The sequence below is a fragment of the Puntigrus tetrazona genome, chromosome 6 (assembly GCF_018831695.1).
Source record: "Puntigrus tetrazona isolate hp1 chromosome 6, ASM1883169v1, whole genome shotgun sequence".
In the NCBI taxonomy this organism is placed as follows: domain Eukaryota; kingdom Metazoa; phylum Chordata; class Actinopteri; order Cypriniformes; family Cyprinidae; genus Puntigrus; species Puntigrus tetrazona.
In genome coordinates this window covers 7,168,692-7,192,019 of record NC_056704.1, presented here as the reverse complement: position 1 = coordinate 7,192,019, position 23,328 = coordinate 7,168,692, and the positions used below count along the sequence as shown (strand labels likewise).

Here is a 23,328-nt window from a genome sequence, read left to right as displayed (position 1 = left end):
GTATGCTTTGCTAAAAGATATGTCTTTAGCCTAGACTTAAACTGAGAGAGTGTGTCTGATCCCGAACATTAGCAGGAAGGTTATTCCAAAGTTTAGGTGCCAAATGTGAAAAACGCTCGACCACCTTTAGTAGACTTTGCTATACGTGGAACTACCAGGAGCCCTGAGTTTTGAGATCTTAGAGAGCGTGACGGGTTGTAGCGAGACAGAAGGCTGGTCAGATAAATGGGGGCTAAACCATTTAGAGCCTTGTAGGTCAGTAACAGTACTTTGTAATCAATCCGAAATGAACAGGCAGCCAGCAGAGAGAGGATAAAACTGGGGTTATGTGATCATATTTCCTTGTCCTGGTAAGAACTCGAGCGGCTGCGTTCTGCACTAACTGAAGCTTGTTTATTGAAGATGCTGGACAACCAGCGAGCAGGGCATTACAGTAATCCAGTCTAGATGTCATGAATGCATGAACTAGCTTTTCTGCATCTGAGAGAGAGAGCATGTGTCTGAGTTTAGCAATATTTCTAAGATGAAAGTAGGCAGATTTTGTAACATGAGTGATATGGTGTTGAAGGACAGGTTGCTGTCCAATATCACACCCAAGTCTTTAACTGTCGGAGTAACGTTTATATCACATCCATCTAATTGTAGTTTGAGCTCAGAAATTTGCTGCAAACATGAATTTGGTCCGATAAGGAGCACCTCTGTTTTATTAGAGTTTAATAGAAGAAAATTTCTAGTCATCCAGTCTTTTATGTCTTTAACACACTCTGTTAATTTAGACATTTCTGATAACTTATCAGGCTTAGATGAAATGTATAGCTGTGTGTCATCTGCATAACAGTGGAAATTAACCCTGTGCTTCCTAATAATGTTCCCCAGGGGCAGCATGTATATCGAGAACAGTAAGGGGCCTAGAACTGATCCTTGAGGCACACCACACTTTACGGGCATTGTAGTAGAGCGGTCTCCGTTTATATCTACAAATTGATAACGGTCTGATAGGTATGATTTAAACCACTTTAAAGCCTGTCCCTGTACACCAGCGGTGTTTAAACGCTCCAGGAGAATATTATGATCTATAGTGTCAAATGCAGCAGTGAGATCCAATAAAACGAGTAGCGAGACGCTACTCTATTAATAAAATGACCTTTTTAGGAGAAGGTTGTGGGTAAAAAATGTATAGTACAAAGCAAACATTTCAAAACACATTTGGAAAACAAGAGGTTTTTTTGGAAGAATTTTCCTTTTCTGTACGATAGTATCTTATTTATCACTAATCCATGCAATCTATGCAGTATTCATGTACTTCAGGTGAACAATATCTGGATGACCTACTACATCTGCTGAGGTTCTCATGTGTCGGATCATAGTCCTCGCTCCTCCACCTGTTTTGTCTTGGCGGACGAAGCCATCTCTAAATCGAGGACGAGAGGCTCTCTGTGTTTAAGTGTGCCGTCTGAGGATGTGTCGGATTGCCATTGTTGCTTTTCTTGGAAAACCCCATTTTGCACCCCCGCCCCTCACCTCTTCACCTCACTCAAGGAACAGTCAATCTGTTCCTTCGGTCCCTGGGAGTGTGATTGCTCTTGACAGCAGTGTGTCTGTTCTTGATGATTAATGCCATGGCTGTTCTGCTTTGTTTTAGAGCCTGTAGGCATTGTTTTGTTTTTCTGAGCATTAATTCCTTGCCTGCCTAAAATGAAGAAAAAGGACACTACGTTTTATATTGCCACATACTGGTATAGTTACGTATTACTCAACTTCATGATTTTTTAATTTTCATTTCGCTTCATTAGTGTCCTCTTCTGATCATGTAGCTTTCATCTTGCCATTAGACACCGCAGGCTGGCACGGAGCAGCGGTGCGGAAATGGCGCCTGGCATCTTGGCCCTGCTCACAGACCTTCCCACCAGCCTCTCAGATTCCTGCCATTACTGTGGATTGTATTAATGCTGTCATCAACGAGTGATGACACGCAGGAACCCGTAGGAGAGCATGCAAGCAGTTTATGTATCGTCGCGTCAGGTGCTTACGGACTATCGTAAGAGTTTTGCGCAATTTGATTCAAAAATCAGTGTTCAGATGCTTCCTTAGAGCAAATGTTTTTAGTGGCAAGTCATCTTAATGAATTCCTCTGAAATCAGCTTGGTTCGGGTTTACCTGACCCTGATCAGTTGCGTTCTTGTTTGCGACACGTAAAAGGCACAGATATTAATTTATTCACGTTGGCCTTTGCCGTTATGGATGATTTCTGATTCCGTCACATTCACGCTCAAAAGACCTATTGTGATTAATTTTAATCCTCAACTGCTGAAAAACACATAAATGGTACACTACCATTCAAAAATGTGGGTGAAAGGCTGCATTTGATTATAGCAATAATTAAAAATATTTTAAAATATGGTTTTCTATTAGATATTATTTATTGTTAGTATTATGTTTTTTTTGGGATTAATGGAAAGATAAAAAACAGCATTTATTATTTTAACCTTACGTACCACAAACTTTGCTTTGGACGAATGTGTAAATGTAAATAGAAAACAATGAAGCAGCTAATGTAGACCTTAATGGAGCCCTGTTATCCACTCTTTTCATGATTAAAATTATAATTGCAATCTTGATCACTTTTTCAATTAATGGTTCTGCCTGACAAGGGACCAAAACCTCATGGCAATGTTTCAGGCAGTTTAAATAACACAGCGGTGGAAGCTCTTGTGCGTGTGGTCTGACCTAAAGGCTGCAAGTCAACAACACCTCTGTGGAAGCAGCACACCGCTGAGTTGGACCGCTGTTGTGTGAACCCCAGCGGAGCATCAGACCCGCGGTCGTCTTTGTTTTGAAGCTGCAACACCGCGACGGGTAGTTTGGAGGCTGCCAAGCGTCCTTGCTGTCTTTTCTTAAACCGCTTGTGTTTGTTTCCCGACATCGCGGTGGAGCCTATGCACGCGTTTGCCTGTGCACGTAGTCTGCATTGTTGTGAGCTCCGCTGGTGTTTGTGTTTGATTATGGACATTTACAGCTGCTAAACCCTTCATAACGCCGCTGTGTCTCATTACGTTTCCTATTTTCTTTGTTTTGTCCAGGAAACCCTTTTGATCTTGTTGTGTTAAATAGCACTCCTCCTGACAGCTTAATTGCGGTGTAAATTGCAGCATGCAGCGTACGGTTCGATCCCGCTGCAATGTTATTTCCAGATCGCTCTAGTTACGAGGACATTCCGACCACGTTTACAGGGCTGACTGGTTTGTTTCGTCTTATTCATCTTGCTTGCGCACTCTCCCATTGTCATTCTGTCACTGCTGCTTGTTTTTTATCCATTGTCTTGCTTTCAGTCAAAACAATGAGGGGTGGAGAAGCGTTTTGCGTGTGCCTCGTTTATCAAGCGCTCATCAGATCTTCTGTAATAATGGCACACCGACTGTGTCAGCTGTAATGATATCTCGACTGTAACCATGATAATAGTCTTTCCTGCAAGTAGTGGTGCGTTGAACGTGGGTGGCTTTTTACCTCATTAAGGTTAGGAGAGAGATGCAGCGTTCTTGCGCTGAAGGGCCTGAAATTCTATTGTACGTAACTCTGATGAAGCTCTGAAAACACACGGACGTATTAGGAACTCTGACCTCTACTTGACAAGTTACTCTGAAGTATGACTCGTGTGGGTTGAGTTTTATTTTGGCAGTCTCTGACTTGAGATCTGTGTGGTTCGTGTGCAAAAAACCCCATTTAAATGTTCATGTCTGGCTCCAGCCGTTCCTCGAATTTGTAAACAAACTGAACGAATATGTGATGTCAGAGTGGTGAAGAGATACGATCACCCAGATGAACGATAGACGTGCGACATAAGTCGTTACCGTGGATAACATGATATTTTATTACATTACAAAACATTTTCGGCGCATAATGTAATTGTAGTTATTTTCTTTTTAAATGAAGAGATCATGAAATATGAAGAATATAATAAAGCTATATCTGAGCCCCGAAGAGCCAAAAACATAGTGGAGTGCTTAAACCCCTATAGCCGTTATAAATTCCCTGTAAACCACAGCTTCGAGGGACTTAAACAGAGCAAATAAAGTTGAAACCGTTATGGTTGCACAATATTTACGGTTAACTGTTTTAGACGAATCGTGAAACAAAAAGGATCTTCAGATGTTAACGTTTCTTTACGGAACTAACAAAAAAGCTTCTTTCATCTATGGCATCGTGAAGCACCTTTATTCTTAAGGGTGCATTTAAGAAACTAAGAGCACTAGAAATAAAAACGTAAACATTAAATATATTGGAGAATAAATCTAACATTCAAATGTGCAGGATTGATGTGTGAAAACCAATGGGATTTGTTCTCGTGTGTCACGCAAATGTTTGAGCTCGACGCTTTGATGCTCGAACATTTTTTAAGGAGCTGACTTTCCGTGGAGGGGCTGAGATATATTAGCTTGCATTTAAACATATCTGCATTTGCGTTTTGAAGATAAACAACTGTCTTACGGTTTTGAAGAGCACAGATTTTCGCTTCTGGCTAAACCCAGTCATTTTTTTAGGTTTACACCAAGTGTGTAAACACTCGCCACATTTTGGAGTAGTCTGACATGTTCTGGCTCAACAGATGACGTGAACTTTAGGACGGGACTACCTGTAGTAAACCGCTTGGCGGGGAATTGACTCGCTTTTTCAGATAACATAGGAATAACCACAGGGAGGATTGTAAGAAAACTCTTGAGATACTGTACAGGCGCTGAGCTCCATCTTGACAGGTAAGCTTGGATAGTTCCCAAATCCTGCTAACATCCTCTTTTTAAGGCTGCACAGCCAACTTTTCCCCAGTCTGCTGATGTAGGTTGTCTCATTTATATAGAGAATTGCCACTGCTAACTTTTCTATGGTACTTTAATAAGAAAACCTCCTTAGAATAAAAACGTTTGGAGTACGGTCGTGCACACGCTAGAGAGATCCCTGTCAACGCAGCTCTTGCACAAGTGGAGCCGGTTAATATTTGCATTCAGCATTTGGAATTCAGATAAGCTTAAAATGATTTCCTTGTGTGGTTCGGCGTGTTTGTTCCTGAATCAGGTGCTTTGTTGGTGTGTGCTTCTTAGTACATTTCTTGTGTTCTGTTCAGTCTGTTCTCCTTGACAGCGCTGACTCAAAGGTGGCCGCAGTATAATAATAGCAGCAGCAGGGAAAGAAAAAAGCGGAAGGAGAGCTGTAGAAACTGTGCCAGCGGCTCGGGCTGGCGGAGACAGAATTATGGCAATACGGCTGTTTTTCCTTCTCTTTTTTTCCCTTACAGTGGTGCTGCCATGTTTTCAGCGGACCACATCACAGACGCAAATGGAGGGAAGTCTATATAGAGAATGTAAACACTGCACAGGAAGTGGGAAACACATTATATTTACGTTGTTCCTTGGATGCATCCCTTTGTTTAACCCTTCTATCGCAAACCTAAACCTTCATCGCAGATGTTCATTGCAAAAGTCTCCAAAGCAAACGCTTAAAAGTTGGTCAGAGTCTTTGTTAGTAATTCAATGTCTATAAACTGATAAAAGTTCCATTTAAGGAGTCAGTTCATTCAGGGGCCGTCTTGGGAACGTATTCAGTTTGCTATTTCCAATCATGCAAGTACAGTTCAGATTAAACGAGCCATTATTGGTTCTTTTATTATTGGCGGTTCTTTTAATTGGAAGTCGGGTGTTTTGAAAGATATCGCAAACTAGAGCTTTTTAATTTCTCCTGTTCATTGTAACACAAGCGAACCGTCTTGGTTATACACTGAGTGTGCTTTGCTCTGTGCAGCCTCCAAGAGGAGATTGTCTAAAAATTGTCTATAGGCTGTTTAGCTGAACGTAATAAAATTAGAACAAGTGTCTATAATAACCAAATAGAGGCAATTTTGTGACTTTAATTTTCTGTAACCACATCAGATCCTTGTTGGTTTCAGTCAGCGCATCTTGTGTACTGTGGCTGTACATGTGATATATTTAAAACATAGATTAGGTCTTGTCCCACTATTTTGACTTTGTTTTTTATTTCTAAATGCATTAATGGGTAATGCATATGGGTACATAATGCAGGATGCTGTGTTTTTTCTTGTGTGTGCAAACACCAGTGAAAATTCACCCTTTACAAAAAAAAAAAAAAAAAGCTAATTCCTAGTAATTTATTCATATCATGCAAGTTAAAATTTTTGCACAGAAACAAAACACCGTTCGGCTGTTTTGGGAATACTGTGGTGATATGTACACACTCAAACCTGGGAGAGAAGAGGCCGTGTGTGGAACAAACAGAGGCAGTCAGGACACAAAACACGTTTAACTGTTCAACGCTTGGATAATCTATCTACCACAACGTGGAAATATCACCTCTGCTTATTCCATCACTAACTTGCTGTGTCTTTTCTTTTCCAATCCTCTCTCTCTTTCTCCGTGTCATTTTGATGAAGAGCAGACACATTCTGCTAAACGCTCTTATCTCCTGCTGCCTTTGCGGAGGTGACACCCAGAAAGTCATTGTGAGGGTAATAGACCTTCCATTGTCACAGTATGTGTGGATACGTTTAAAGCACGGAGCTTACATGTTCACCTTATGTAGCTTGTAAAATCTAGGACACAGACTCAGCTTTTCTTCTGCTGTCTCAGCACGTGATGTGCACATGTGTGTAGCAGGTTTATGTTCATGAGGAGTGTCTTACTGAGTCAGGAAACTCACGAAGCCTGGTGCGTTGCAGGATAGCATATGGTTGGCACTCAGGAAGCTAAAAATAAATGGTTTTAGACAATTGATTTAAAAGTGTTGGACCTTTTGTGGTTAAAGGAATATTCAGGATTTAATGCAATTTAACATGTTTGTTCGCTCATCGTTTACTCATCCATATGTCATTCTACATCCTCATCCTCATCCTCCGATCGTTCATGAACTGCATTCGAAACTTTCATCAGTCATAAAACACTTTTTGTACGTTTTCACATGCATGCATTTTGATAAGAAAATTCCCTTTAAAAATCCTTTCACATTGACAAATTTCCATAATTGTTTTTTAAACTTGCCATCCTTTCCTATCAAAATGCTTGCTAGAGATGCGAAAATGCAGAAATTCGAACCTGATCCAATTTTTTTAAATTTTTTTTTATTGAACCTGTAAAAACTTTGGACAGGGATTTCGGGACAGTTACACTCATCTCCAGAAAATAAATGAAGATTTATTTGATCTAAAAAAAAAAACTAAATAGCTTTGTATGATGACCAGATTCAATTTAAGCTGTTATTCACAGGATTTAAATAGAGTTTAAATTTACTGATTTACTTTTGCCAATTTACTACTTGTGTTTTTAAATGAACAGTATGCCAAGCACTATAGATTGATCTGTTTTCTGCCAGGAATCAGCATTTGAACGGCTTTAGACGTCACTGTCACGATCACACATGGTCCTCGCGTGTCAATGAGACCTGGTTCAATTCGTGTGGGGCGGCATATTGATTCGGCCAAAGCAGTGACTTCAGCATGCAGGTCAATGAACTGGTACCACAGCGACCCTGCCGCACTGGGATCACTGGGGAAGATGGAAACTTGAGGCACCTCCTAGGAAAACAGGAAGCAGCTGTAACAACATCCTGTTTCAGAGTGATGTCCAGGGAGCAGTGGCACATTGGTGAGCCATCAGTAGCCCCAGTGCAGCCCAACAGAGGGGCAACAATGCAGCCCAGTGTGTCAGAGGAGCAGCAGGGAGCTGACGGGCTGGATTTTTTCCATTTGCTCTGTCAGGGTCAGTGATTAGCAGTCAGATGAACATACACGCATAATGCAGGAATACAATTATTTGCTGCTTTCTTTTGTTGAAGATTAGGCTTGGAAATCGAACATCAACTCCTGTGTGCGCTAGTTTACTTTTAGGTGGCGAAAAAGAGGCTATTAAAATTGTATTTGTCTTTGAATCAGTCATTTAAGAGATTCGCTCAAAAACACTGATTCATCCAGTAATGAAACAAGTAAATCCTGAGCGAGTCATTGAATCATTCCGTTCATAAATTCAATGCAATTTTTTTTAGTTTTCTAATATTTTTTTCTTCACAATTATGAGAGAACTATTTTGCATACAAACAGCTCTTAATCAAATCCGTGTTTTACGTAACCAGATTTTTTATTTTTTTTGTTCATGGTTTTCAGCAGCGAGACACAAGGTTAAGATGTTTGATATCTAAATGTTTAACTTCTTTTTAAATGCATTGGGATTAGATAAGCAGAATCGGAACTGATCAGATTCGAACAATACCCAACCCTATTAAAGATGCTGGTTAATAGTAGAAATCGGAGATAAAGCGAACCGTAGTAATTTGAGCTAGTGTGGCGTGTGTCTCTTAGTGTGTGTGTTTTCACAAAAAACTGCTGGGAAATGCGGCTTTGTGTTCATGAAGCTATTTTGGGAGCTGCAGTGAATGAGGAGATGAAACATGCTGTTCTCAGTGTCTGGAGGGAACGATGGGGTGAGGTGGGAATGAGATGAGAGAGCTCGAGATGAGGAGTGTAAAGCGACAGTGAAACGGAGGGAGGAGGAGGGTTCTCCAATATCCTCCATCAAATGATCAGAGTGTAAAGCAGTAAGTCATGTTTCTGGCAGCATTCAGAGCTAATTGAATTGAACTGAGGCTCCACATGCACTTACTGTAGCCGCCTCTCACTGTGTGCTTTAGAACGGTCTCGAAGCAGTCGGGCAAGCCTTATGTGCGAGGCAGTTCCTCGTTTTCATTTTTAATACGGCCTGTCTTGACCCGAACTCGCGTTAGCATTTACTTTGCAGCTTCGTATTCAATCGGACAGATGCAGACTAGCGTTAAGCTCCAAAAGAACATCCTCAATTGTGAGACTGCCTAAGATCTTAAAGGAATAGTTCACCCTAAAAATGTACAGTTAGTACATTTACAATTAGGCATTTAGTAAATATTAGAAGACTGCTGATTACGTTTGGTTTTATGAATTAAATTGAATTAAACATTATTAGGTGTTATTGATTATAAAAACTGAATTAAACCATTGAAATGGAATAAAGAAACGTTTAAATGCAAAACACAGAATCATAAAATGATTGGGGGATCATAAAATTGTTTATTATTTTTTGTATTTTATTAAACTTTTAATATATTATTGCTAAATTGTACACATTTCGTTATTTCGATTAATTATTAATACTTTTTATTATTCGATTAATTATTAATTTCTAAAATATATTCTAAACATTAAAACTGAATCCAGAAAAAAACACAAAAAACAATAATAGAATAGAAACAGAAAAATATTGGGGGGGGTTAACAGTTATTAAACAGTTTTCACATCATGACGGCTGCTTGTTTTGAAAGTTTTAAAAAGTCATTTATCGCTATACTGCAAAATTTAGCTGCAGAATTGGTTGCATTTAAACATACTTCATACTCTACAGGCAATTTTAAAAAGATATGAGGGTGGGTAAATGATGGTGCCAGATTCATCAGTCTGATTTCAACTAGAAATAGAAATTCTTAAGACTTTTGAACAATACTTTAAAAGCAGCAGCTCATAGCGGTCTTCTACTCATGAAATAGACTTCACTGGTCACAGCTCCAAAGAACAACTCAGTAGTAAGATGTTCTTGTCAGTATTTCGCTGTTCTCTTCAAACACAAATTTATGATGGGCCTGATGTGAAAAGCGACGCAGGGAATGCTGTGGAGGCCAGTTCTTAGACAGAGTGAACTACAAAATTCCATCAGACTTTGATGACTGTCAAGATTTTGGCTGCAGATGAATATAGTTGAGACCAGATATAATCAAGCAACTCGGATCTCATACCAGACGTCTCATTTAAAGGAATTACACGCTCTCGCTGTTCTGCAGTAGAGGAAAAGCCGCTTCATGACACGGAGAGATTTACATCCTGACCGAATGATGATGGATGTCCTTGGGAGTTGTGACTTGCGCCAAGTGCGCCTTTGAGCGCTGCGTAATGGTTAATTGTTGCAAGCTACCCGACACGTTCATTATTGCGCTTTGCGTGTTAGTTCCGCTTTCATAAATCCTAATTGAATCTCTCATGGAGCCTCGTGGTGTCGATTTTTGGACTGGTGTTGGCCTAGTTCTTCAAGTCCCCTCAGGATGCTTACATTGGATGTGTGGGATTTTAATGATTCAGGGAACTCTCTGAAAGCTGCAAGTTCTTAAAATGAGGGTAAATCCTAAGCATGAGAGCTGAGCAGAATAAAAGGAGGCAATCTGGGTCAGGCCATCGCGGACACCAGGACACTGACCCTGGTAACATTATGCAGAACTATTGTAAATTGAGGGACTTCCTGTAAATGTCCTATTTTTTTCTAATTTCACTGTTTTTTCCATCACGTCGTCATTTTTTTGCCCGACACGTAGAGTGGGTGGTGGAAGTGCGCTTCTGTAGTCGGTCAGCTCACAGCGAGGGGGTGGAGGGTCCAGGCAGGTCATGGGAAACCGGCTGAAATGAGACTCTTACTCTACATACACATATAAACAGATGCATAAGAGCATTTAAATAAGACACATGAGCTTCCCACAAAGCGCACAGACACCCCACTTTAGCCCACCTGCTGGAATATCTCGACTGCTCCCCATTTTAAAGTTGGTTTTTATGCCTTCTAAGACATTCGGTGACAAAAACGTGACAATATGACAGTCGAATTTGTAAAGCAACTGTGAGTTTATGTAATTACTTTACTTAAAGCTGAGGTATGAATTTCAAAATATGCAATAGAAATGTTGACATGATCAGTTTTCTAGTTATTTTATTATTATTATTATTTATTTTTATTTTTTTTTCCTTTTAGCATTTTAGGCCCAAAAAAAGTTAATTAACTGTATCATCTGTATCATTAAAAAAATAAATGTAATAAAAATAGGCTTTTTATTTTTCAGCTACAGAATGTCATTTTATCTTTTTTTTTTTTTTCAGTAATGTTTTGCTTTTTTATCAGTTTTTTAAAGATAATGCTTAATAGCGGTTGAAAAGTTTTTCATTACCTGGTGATGATGTAGGCTAATTCTAATATATGTGACCCTGGACCACAAAACTATTTGTAGCAGTAGCCAAAAATACATTGTATGGATAAAAATGATCCATTTTTCTTTTATGCCAAAAATATTTGAATGTTTAGATTTTGTAAACTTCCCACTATAAGTATCTTAAAACTTAATTTTTCATATCATATCCTATTAAACTATACATCAGTGGTCCAGAGTCATAAACATAATACAATTCAGTGTTAATACATGAAATGTCTACAACATAGAAATGCTGACGTGAAAAGAAATACTGTTTACCTAAAACACACACTCAAATTTCACAAAAAAACTAAACTGGAGACAAAACAGAAAACAGAACACAAGTGTCGTAAAATACCTTAATTATGAAAGAAAATTAATAACTCTTTACAGAAGATAATTGTGTCTTTATTCAGTTCAGTTAAGTTGAAAAAGCATCAGTTGGGCAAAATTTGTTCAGTTCATGTACTTTATATAAGCAGCTCTTCTGAAGGAAACAGGTTCGTTTTCTATTTATGTTCATCTTAATTAAGCAGACATGATTATTGGGCAGTAATCTCAAATACTTGACACTGCAGGTCTTTATGCCTAGTTCTATGTGTTTACACCGTACACTTGGTAAAACAACCCAAGGTAGTAATACTGACCTGAAAAAGCATCCACATGAGTTGACAACATTTGCCACCCTTGCTTTTTCAATGATGTACGACACTCATAGACGGGAATATATCTCTTTGCTTATGCATGTAGCCTCATTCATACTAGATTAATTTCCACAAACAAATAATGTCTAAAACCGATTTGATAATATCAGCATCCATATGTTTTTTTTTCTTACATATTGTGGGCCATATCCACACATTTCACACGTGAGGAGAAAATCAGAATTGGGACACTTGAGCCATGTAATATAAAGATGACTAAATATTAACTAGGCCCATCACTCCTTGTAGCTGAGCCATGATCCATTTTTTTTTTTACTGCAAAAATCAACTGGGTTCTCATCAAAGCAAAATGTTTCAGTTGTTTGGAGTCAGTCATTCAGACATTAAACTCCAGACATGCATGCGTTCCCATGAGAAGCAGGCTCTGCATTGTCTCTCCTCAGAGCTGCGGATGAAGAGCAAGGATAATGACTGGGTGTTTTAGTTTCATCTTTACTGCCTTCATTTTTTTAGATGAAATAAAGGCTGATGTCACACAGTACTCGTAGTTATTGAGCTCTCTTCAAACACAAATATCTAGAACCTTCGATATTTTTTTTTTATTCAGAGAATTCTACTCAAGTATAATAGTAGCTTCACACTAAAGCTCTTGCAATGTCTTTCATCACTGTTTTTATCGAGGTTGCAGTTTTACAATCAGGCGTGCTATCGACTTTCATAATGAAAAATAATCCAGCAAGTCTATTTCAATTGAAGAGGTGAAGCAAGACTGACAAGGGCTGTAGCTGTAATGGTTCATTACCGATCTGTCACTCCCATCATGTCTCCTGTGATGTTACAGATTGTCATTTTGAATGAGTGGCAGTATCACAGACAGCTGTCATAGCACTGCGTTGATTGGTTCCATCTGCGCGTGAAGTGCCTAATAGAGAAAAGAGATCTGAGGTCTCAAATAAGTCAGGTTTTTCCAAACAGTATGATTTATATGGGATTAGTGCATCAGTGGTTCAGTCAATTCTTATTTCTTTCTTTAATACCCAGTTGGGTTTTATATGTGCTTTCTATGTGGGTAGCGGATTGTGTTAACCTTCCTGAGATCTCAGGCACCGTGGCCTTTTCAGGGTCACCCCATGGAATATATGAAACAACCCCCCAAAGGCTCTTGTTTCCTTCATATTCTTCATCTGCTAGCCTTTCAGAAAGTGGCAGTGGTGGCAATCCCCAAGGGTTATGCATATATGTTAGCATTAGCGTGTGTTTAGTATGGGTCTCTTGAGAAATTATAGACTGTTGTTATCTGACATCGGTGAGCAGAAGATGGAAGCAAAGCATGCATTGCTTTGTGCATGGAGATGGAGAAAATAAAGAATAAGGGTCCCAAAATCTAATAAGCCTCATGCCTAAACAACATTTAGGACATCACATGCACTCTCTTAATGTAAAAACCGTTTGTAAAAGTGACATGCTTTGTTTGGGCCAAATTTTGGATGAGGCAATAGTTTAGACAAATATAAGTTTGTAAATAGGATAAGATTTCATCAAAGTTTTGATTATAATGCAACCTATTTCAGAATATTTTACACAGTATTTATGTATACAGTGTGTTTTTCTGCTAATGAGATGCTTTATGCTGTTTGTGATATCTATTCGTATGCTAAATAATCACATTGATAGCATCTTTATGTAACATCAACCTTTCTGACTCCAAATCTAAATTCACGACTTTACCATTCTTACTCGATAAAATACTTCAGAGCTAATATTTAGGATTCTGTTCATTTGGTGTACTTTTTAGGCCTGGAAATTTACTCCAAATTAGACTTCCTCATGAATAGAGTTTTCTGGAGGGCCGTTGCAGCCTATGAAGATCGCCCCGATTAGTTACGAATGTGCAGTCTTAAGGATGGCACACGGTACATGAGTTTTGCCTATATTTGTGTCCCAGCTTGCAAACTAGAGGTGTCATTGTTTGTTGCCGAAAGACAAAGGCGAAGTTGGCGGTTGGATTTGATAGATTGCACAGAAACCGTTTAAACTCAACTGAGCTGGTTGATGACATCATTGAATTCAGCGATGCCTTTTAACTAAAAGTGTATTGTTTAATATTGTTCTATTGACACGCTGTTTTAATTAGTAAAGCTGCTTTGACCATCTGTATTGTTAAAAGCGTGATAAATAAAGGTGGCCTGACTTGAGTTGCACTAAAAGTCCTCCGTAATTGAGTTTCACGATCCGACTCTCACCGTAAACTTAACAGCTCTTCTGGAGTCATGGATTTGCCGGCTTATTTGCTGCTCTCTTAGATGTCCTCCGAGCGCTTGAGCCCACGGTGCACCTGCAGCCACTATTGTTCTATTGTAATGTGAAACGTGTTGTGAACGTGGGGGCTGTGTTTAGGCACCACGGGCCCTAATTAACACATATTTGATCATCCGCACTGCTGAAAAGACATGTTTTGGTTTGTAGTGTAGTTTTAGAGTTGTAGATATTTTAAGAGTGAAATGGAAATGGAACTTTGTCTGTTTGACTCGACTATGTCTTTTCCTCCGCTGTTTGTATTGATCAGTGAGCCACTCATCTAGAACTGCTCTGTAAATAAGACTAAATAAGAACTAAATAAAGAACCGAAGGGCATGACCACGTTTGTAATGATCACTCTCTTTCTCTGTTACAGATGCCTTTGTCAACAGTCAGGAGTGGACACTCAGTCGGTCTGTACCAGAGCTCAAAGTGGTGAGTCCTGTCACTGATGTAACTACTGCAAGATTACATTTGCATCATTTAATTACCTTAAATTAGTGTTGCATTGCAATTTTTACACTACTTTGTTGGTCCGCTAATAACATACATAATGAGGTTTGTGTCGTTGGACAGCTTCTTTTCCTCCATCTCATTCCTAAATGATTTCTTGTTTGATAGCATTCTACGATGAAACCGTTGCGTATGAAAAGTTTTACCATTAAACGACCAACATATATCAATGCATGCATAGAATTAGTTGAATCCATAATAAAATAAATAAATAAATAACAGTGCAGAACTTTATTAGGATTCTTTAAATGTTATAATTATTAATAATGTGTTTTATCATTTTAGTAATAACTTTATAGTTTTTTGATATTGAATTAGCTTTAGAATAATGATGTCAAACATTTAATAGTGATTAATCACGTAAAAAAAAAATTCACATAAAATTGTAATTAATCTGACTTGGTCAGACAGACCATGGTGTAATCTGACTTGCTTCAGGTCTAAGCTGAGGCACTGTTTATTTACATGCCAAAATATCACTTAAGGGACCACTATTGATTCGGTTTGTGTGTTTGTGTGTGTAGGGCATTGTGGGTAACTTGGCCAGTGGAAAATCTGCGCTGGTGCACAGGTACCTGACAGGGACGTACGTGCAGGAAGAAAGCCCTGAAGGTAGGTTTTCCTGTCAAATGGGTGATACTCGGAGAATCATTCAAAGAATCATTACTCACTTTTTAATGCATTTGAAAAACTTTAAGGCGTATACGTGTCCTTCTGTTCTTAGATCCCGTTTAACTCTTGAAGTTATGTGTAAATACAGTTAACGTTCTTGTCTTTTCAGTACTTCCGAGGCATAGCGTGCATACACTTCTTAATTTTCTCTCCTCCTCTTACTCTCTCTCTCTCTCTCTCCGCACACCTGCTGTTAGTACGTTAGTACAGTTCAGTCGTGCCGGAGGACTGTGCTATACTCCCCATGTATAATTGAGAACATTCGAGGCACACAGCCAGACCACCACAATATGCTCTCTTCCCCGAGCGCGGATCTGCTTTCAAAAGCTCCCCGTGTCAATATTTCATGTCCGTTATAACTATTATTATGTAGTCATGTTAAACTGACCTTTCAGATGACTCCCTCACGGACCAGGGTTCGTAAAGTTTAGGTATTCACTTAAAAATCAAGGCTTTTCTCAAAAGACCTCAATTAGTTTAAGCAACATTTAGTACAATTGTGCTTAACTGCAGTAATCTGAGTGCCTGGGGGTCCCGCAGAGAGCATGAGGTCACCGAAGAGGGCAGTTAGCGGGCCGACGGGCACTAATCATGTCTCGTCCTCTCCTTTGCACTTTACCGTATAAAACTCAAGCCACTGCATACCAGCGGTCAACCAGGAAATCGCCCTGCAGGAAAAAAAATTCCCCAGAAATGTCAATTGCCTGTTTGCCGCAGTGGATTATAGCACAGAGTGCCAAAGGAAACTTAGCGCGACATCAGAGACCATTGAAGTGTGTGTCTTGCTAAGCTCAAGCGACACGGCTAAATCTTTCACGTTCGAGGCCAGCACGTCATCTGATGTTAAAAGCGCTGCAAAACTCCGATTGGGAGCGGCGTTACGTCACATTTCAGCAACAGAAAGCTGTGATTGAAATTTCCAAATTTACATTCCAGTAAAACTACCGCATGAAATGTTTTCCTACTTTTCGTTTTTGAAGTTTCACTATTCTGGGTTTAAAAATAGTGTTTCCTAGCTTTGGTAGAGTAACCCCAACCTCAAAACCACTAAGTAGGGCCGGAGCAGATTTTTACAGCGCGATCTGCAATGAAAGCAGTCGGCCGCGTGGGTTTTGCACCGTCTCCCCCTTCTATCGCACATGCTACATGAATAGACACATTCTCAGAGCTCATTAAGAGATATTATCACAAGGCCGACTGTGTGACTGCGTTTGTATGTTTACGCAAGAAGAAAGAAAAATCCCTGCAGGCCTTGAGGTCTCGATACAGACCCAGCCTTTACCATTTCAAAACCCAGCACCCCATATGGGTAACTTAAGCAGTTTTTTTTTTTTTTTTTTTGCTTATGCCGCCACAGCCATGTTTGATTTAGAAATGCAGCTCTACTGGGATCAACAGTTTGGTGCAATTGTGCAGACCAGCCCCTCTGGCGTGAAAAATAACACTTTTATCAATGTCAAATATCAAATTTAGACTTTGAACCTTTTTCTAAGTGAGATCTTGATAAACTAGTTGCAAACCGTAAAATCTGGATGAACTAGTTGACAATAGTGAACCATTTCTACACTAAAAAAAAATCTAGTTTAAGACAAGTTCTTAGAAATCTTTGCATTCGTGTTGGTTTTATATGCTAATATATGCTGTCCACTGATCAAAGAAGAAGATGCATTTAGGCAAGAAGGTCTCATTGGTAACTGAACACAAAGGACTTTTCAGAGGTTGGTAAGGAGAGGAATTGCAGGGCAAATAGGATCCGATGTGTACCGGGGTATTTCTGTTTTTCGTTAAGCGCCATCTAATGTCAGTGAGTGAATTTAAACGTTCACTCGGCTCATCACCAGCGAAAATCACTCAAGTATGAACACAAAGATGCAATTAGATGCTCAATAATCATGCCAGTGTGTACAAGGCTTTAGTGTGTCTCTACACACTACACAACTTTAAATTGGTGCACAAAAATATTTGTAATTATTAATACGAATTTAACGAGATCATTTTTTTTCCTCCAAAAATATAGAAATAATTCAATCTTAATAATAATAGAATAGCCGAACAACTAATCATTTTAAGAATTTATATAAAAACAAATTATTTTTTCTTAATTAGTTTTTTTTTCTCAATTATGGTGTATTATCCTAACATGTACTTTTGATGTCCTAAAAAAAAAATAAGTAAACACATTCTTCATAAAAGAGATGTATTTAAGTCACTGTATTTTAAAATTGTAATCTATTTTTGAATGAACAAATCGATTTAGGAGTGTTACGTTGCTGACCTCAATACTGTGAGCATGTGTGATAGTATGTGCCCTTTTCATTACCCTACTGTAAATCAGCTACATTGACCCGACCGTGTCCTCGGGGCTAGACATGTCTGTTCGGATACGACATCCTCGTGACCCACAGACACACATAAGCTTGCGATGAATGGATGAAAGTTATGCTTATTTCTCTCTCTCATTCTTACTCTCTCTCTCTTCGTCCAGCCGTGTTTAATTTCTTATCTGACTGTGCATGTTTAGCTTGGCTGCTTTTTGATTTGAGTTTTGTTTATTCTCTCTTTCCTCGGCCGCTTCTTTAACTAGCCGACGTGGATGCAGGTAACTATTTGCTCTCTTTCTCACAATGTCACGTCATGTTCTTCTTGGGGAAGGTCTGTCGTAGAACAAGAGAGTTGAGAAGGTGGACTTCCTCCTCTATGGCTTGTTAAACAGCATATTCTTCTTTTTTCTGCTTAGACGATGCGGGTCATGGTTAAAATCTCCGAGCAGAGTAGATTCCCCTTTCACTTGGCTTCTCTGTACTCGTCTCAAAGCTTTGAGCGAATCAAGCCACAGAACAGGAGGTTCCACTCTACTCCTCTCTTGATGCCACTGTAGTTTTGTCATCTTCCATTTCATTCATTTCCTCAATGACACCAACGCACTGAGCATTACAGGTCATGGAATATTACATACGGGGCGTTTTACCAAAAACCGTGTTTCTGAGAGTAGCTTCTCAGCTGAGGTTAACTTTGTGGAGAAGGAACCCAGAGTGTAATTAACCAATGGGTGTGTGTCTTTCACTCACCGTGCACTTCTCTCTCTCAAATATATAAATATCTGCGTCCAGACTACATGCTGAGTATTATCTGTCACGATGCTCCTCCGCTTCCTCGTCCTTCGTAATGCAAACAGACAAAGCGTATCATTAAAAGAAAAGCTTGCCATGCCCTCCAGCGTAAATGCCGTACCCGCTCGCCCACTCTTCGTTTTCAACCAAACCCGGCGAATTTTTGTAAAGCACATGAACTTTGGCGTTCGTATTATCGTCCACACGTTTGGCTCGGCTGAGTAGGAGCGGAGTTTAAACATTCGAGACGAGGGATGAAGCTGTTGGAGATCACGCAGGCGAGAGACAATGTGTTCATCTCAGTCGGGTTACAGTAGATGTGCTCTACAACCATTATGCATCTCTTAAAACAGTGCTGCCTATGCTGTGATAATGCCAGTGATGCTGTATTATTATGAAGATATGAATATATATCTGCTCACCAGTGAAAGAGCTGTTTTATTATTAGAGGTGATTTAATGATTTTTGCAGCGGTCTCTAATTCTGAAGGTACGCAGGACTAAAATATAATACCTGCTATATTTGTGCTTTTCACAGCTGTAACTAAATTAAGGGGTTTTAAACTTTTTGTTAAGGACCCTCAAATATGAAAAATAGTGTGACATCATGAAGAAAAGATGGGAAAAAGGGAAATGGAACAAATTTATAATAGTGCTGACAATGATTAATTCCATCCAAAATATGCATATACATATGTGTGTGCTGTGTATATTTATTATGTATACAAAAAGACACGCACATACAGCATATATTTCAAAAATATTTAGATTCATATTAATTATATCATAATTAAATATATGTAATATATAAACATAACACTTTTTCTTAAATACGTACATGCATGTGTATGTATTTATATATACATAATAAATATTCAAACTGCACACAGGTATATAATTTTTTTATATATATATATACAATTATTAAATGATTTTTGGAGAGCTTTTAACAATAAGTACTATGAGAAAAACAAACTAAAATATGAATATATGCTTTAATTTTTTATCTTATTAATTTTTGTTTTGTTTTGCTTTTAAGTCACTTTAAGTTATTTCTAAGTTGGTTATTTACTTAGTTTTTTTTTCTTAGTTCTGATAAACCTCAAAGTATTATCAAGTAAAATAGCGTATAGAGATCAAACCAGTTATCAGTCCTTCCCAAATCTCTCTCTGTATGATTTATGGTCTTTGTTGGTTATCGTGGGGATACACAGTTGAGGTGAGAGGTGAAGGGTAAGAGTTTAACTCATGTCCCCAGATGACCATGGAATGTCCTTTCAGGCTGTGAAAGCAAATGCAAAGCTGTCTCAGGTCTTTGGCACACAAGCTGATTAGCAGTGTAGAGCTGCGATAAGGTTAAGACCCTCTAACATCTCCAGGAATCCCCTCTGATCCTCTTTTGCAGACCAACCAACAATCACCCTCCCCTCTTCTGTGGAGAGAAAGAGAGAGAGAGAGGTCTGTCCTCTGATCTCCGAGCGCCGTGCCGTTTTGACCTGTCCCTCTCCAGCCATCGTTAGCTGTTAGGATGTTTGGAAAACTAATTACAGCAGCAACACTTAATTAGTTTTTGGGTTCAAATACTTTTCTGAGGCATTATTCGTCTTTCTCTTGAAAAAAACCCTAAGAAGGCCAGAAAAAAAAGTGTAGATAAGACACTTTAATGAATTTTTTTTTTTTAAGGAAAAAAAAACAAAAATACAGCTAACACATTAAAATATAATAAAACATAGTTATCCGTTTTTGCAAATAAACTCTTCATATCATATTGTGACAAATGCTCACAGTAATAATATTTGGCCCTTCATTGTCTAGCACAATATTCACAGATCCTTTGTTTTTTTTATCGTAGGAGTTATTTGTTATATAATGAATTAGATTAAATCAGTATATGAAATTGTAAATAGCAGGGATAGAATTAAAAGGAATGAACAATTGAAACCTAATGAAAAAATCCAGTTTAATTGTTACATTTACAAATAATGTTTAAACAATTCTTACAAAAAAATGTTTTTAAATGAACCGCATGAATCCAGCAATTTGCTTATAACTACTGAATAAACAAAAAAAAGTGATCGATTTTTAAACTACTGACAAAATTCATAATGTGTGTCTGTCTCTAGGCATTGAGAGCAAATTTTATTCTAGTTCTAAGCAGTCTGATTTTGATTCATACAACAGTCAGTTCTACTGAATTCTAAAACTCAATTCTTTTGCTGTAAGTGTTTCCACAGAAAGAACAGCTGTCAAACCTTGCAGTGAATCCTAGAAAGTAAATCTGTGCACATCATTGATTTAATATTTTTGTGTAATATATAATAGTTCTGAACTCTGATTTGTAGAACTAATTATTTCCCCCCAAAATAATTAGAAAATATGTAAATTATACACATACCCTTCTTTGTTTCCATTTCAATCAACAGTCCACCGATCATCTCATGTAGAAGTAGTGAATGTGTGGGAATCATCAGACGCTTTAAACTGACTGGCTGCTTTTGTTGGACAGGAGGACGCTTTAAAAAGGAGATCGTAGTGGATGGCCAGAGCTACCTCCTCCTCATCAGGGATGAAGGGGGACCTCCGGAGGCTCAGGTAGGTAGTGCAGACACCGAGGAGCTGTAACAGTACACTAGTTTTGAGTGGAAACCATGATGTAACAGGGTTTGCATGAGGCTGATTTATTTATTTAGACAAACTGATTCTCTGTTAGTCATAAAATGCAAACAGGAAGTCTCATGTGGCAACTTTCTCATGGTCTGTGAAATAAGAATTTTATGGCGAGTCCCATTGAACGGAGTCAATCTTTTCGAGCTGACAGAATTGTTTCACTGCACTTCTTATGGATATTCCCAGAATGAATCATAAATCCTGTGAGCATTGCTTGTTCCATGTACAGTATTCACTTAGCCAACATGTTGTCATGGCCTTTTAAAAAAAATCTGTGAAAATAAATCCTTATTCTTTCAGTATTCTTCAGTCTAAAAAGGAATATTGTATTATTTTTCTCTCTAATAACATCCTGCTCTGTCTCTCTATCTATCTATCTATCTCTGTTTTGCAGGATGTCTTTATAGATGATATTAATACAATAACCCTTTTTATACATTAAAAGATATTGAAAAAGATATGCTAATGTGTTAATAAAAGCGAAAAATATTCAAGGTTTCATTAACACTGTACTTTTCAGGACCCCTTCATCTAAGCTCACATTCACAATAATTGCATTGGAAAATGATGAAATACAGTATAAGACATAAGATTTATGAAATATGTTTAGCCTATTTTAAACAAAGACGTTCTTTTTTTAATAATAATAATAATAATGTTTCTCTTTCTCATTTTCTCAATCTTTCTTTCTCAGTTTGCTTTGTGGGTGGATGCGGTGATTTTTGTGTTCAGTCTGGAGGATGAGATCAGCTTTCAGACGGTGTACCACTACTACAGTCGCATGGCCAACTACCGCAACACAGCAGAGGTGCCCCTGGTGCTTGTGGGAACTCAGGGTAAGGAGAGAGGGAAACAAGCATGTACCATATGGCAGCGAGTCCCACTCAGAAATCAAGGCCATATTCTCCAGCGATTTCTAAACGTTCTAAATACAGTACAGCTTGAGCACTAGGCACAGATCTATTCAATATTTCAGGGATTATTGTAATCGGTGATTTTTACACATTAATTGTCGATCAGCTATTTTGATTAAGATATTTTTTAGATATATATATATATATATATATATATATATATATATATATATATATATTTATGTTTTGAGTCTCTGAGGTAATCGTGACTTTATCTCATAATTCAGAATTGTAAGATAAAAAGTCATAGTTGTCAGAATTACTAGATATAAAAGTGCAGCTCAGATTTTTTTCTTCTCAGAATTTAACTCGCAGTTGCAGGGAAAATAAGAATCAGGATTAAAAACTTTATTTTATTTATTTATTTATTTTTAGAATTGCAAGTTTATATCTCACAAATCTGAAGTTATAAATCACAATTGCAAGTTAAGTCAGAACAGTTCTGCAGACGTCATTTTCCCCTCAGAACTGAAATTTATAACTGTCTCACAGTTCTGAAAAAACCCTGTCTGTATTAGGCAATACAGAGAAAAAAAAGTCCAAATTACAATAAGTAAATAAATACAATAAATTGTACAATCATACCAATAATTTTCTAAAATATTGCAAATTGAAAGAACTGTTTTCTATTTTAATATATTTGAAAACATCATTTATTACTGTCACGCGCAGCTGAATTTTCAGAAACTATTACTTGCAGTATCCTCATCCATAAGAAATTCTTCTAATATGCTAATGTGGTGCTTAAGAACTTTGTTTTAAAGCTGCTTAATGTTTTTGTGAAGATAAACATAAACAGCATGTATATTATTATAAATGCCTGTCACTTTTAATGCAAGTATTAATTTGTTAAAAATAAATAACCCTTACTGTTCATGAACATTTAAACACTGATACATTTATTAAAATATCCAGAATGCATGAAAACCCCCTTCATACCTCTAGTGTTTTCAGTGCATGATCACTAGAGGGAGACACACTCTAATCAATGGAAGATTAGAGCTAAAGCTCATCTACTCCTTCCCTTGTTCTTAAATATATCCACAAGATATTTAGATGGATTTGAATTCTCTCGCTTTTGACAAAACGATCTCCTTAAAACACTATTAATGTTATTCTTTCCTGTTTCTCGCTGCGACCTTTCACAGACGCGATCAGTGCAGCTAACCCTCGTGTGATCGACGACACCCGCGCTCGCAAACTGTCCAACGACCTGAAGAGGTGCACGTACTATGAGACCTGCGCCACCTACGGCCTCAATGTGGAGCGCGTCTTTCAAGACGGTAAGTCTCTTCACGCTGTCCTGAAGCGTTTCAAGCGTGAGCTTCACGTGCGCGCTCTGAAAAAAGAGTTTGAGTTTACCGGCGAAGTTGAGTTAAACAAACACAAGGTCGTCAGAGGCGCCTGAAGTCCAACATTCTTCAGTTGTGTGTCACCTCTGTAAGATCGGATTCATCGTAGT

General features: G+C 38.3%; 1 protein-coding gene across 4 annotated transcripts in view; it reads left to right on the top strand.

The window, feature by feature from the left end:
• The window catches only part of agap1 (ArfGAP with GTPase domain, ankyrin repeat and PH domain 1), a 137,018-nt gene that overhangs the window by 53,160 nt on the left and 60,530 nt on the right, over positions 1-23,328 (top strand). For 2 of the 4 annotated variants that reach the window (XM_043241590.1, XM_043241588.1), the window contains exons 2-7: positions 14,368-14,426; positions 15,029-15,116; positions 17,761-17,775; positions 20,792-20,877; positions 21,647-21,788; positions 23,015-23,149. In XM_043241590.1, the coding sequence (XP_043097525.1) occupies positions 14,368-14,426; positions 15,029-15,116; positions 17,761-17,775; positions 20,792-20,877; positions 21,647-21,788; positions 23,015-23,149 (525 nt within the window). The remainder of the gene's footprint in view (positions 1-14,367; positions 14,427-15,028; positions 15,117-17,760; positions 17,776-20,791; positions 20,878-21,646; positions 21,789-23,014; positions 23,150-23,328) is intronic. The other 2 variants (XM_043241591.1, XM_043241589.1) reach the window with 1 other exon arrangement.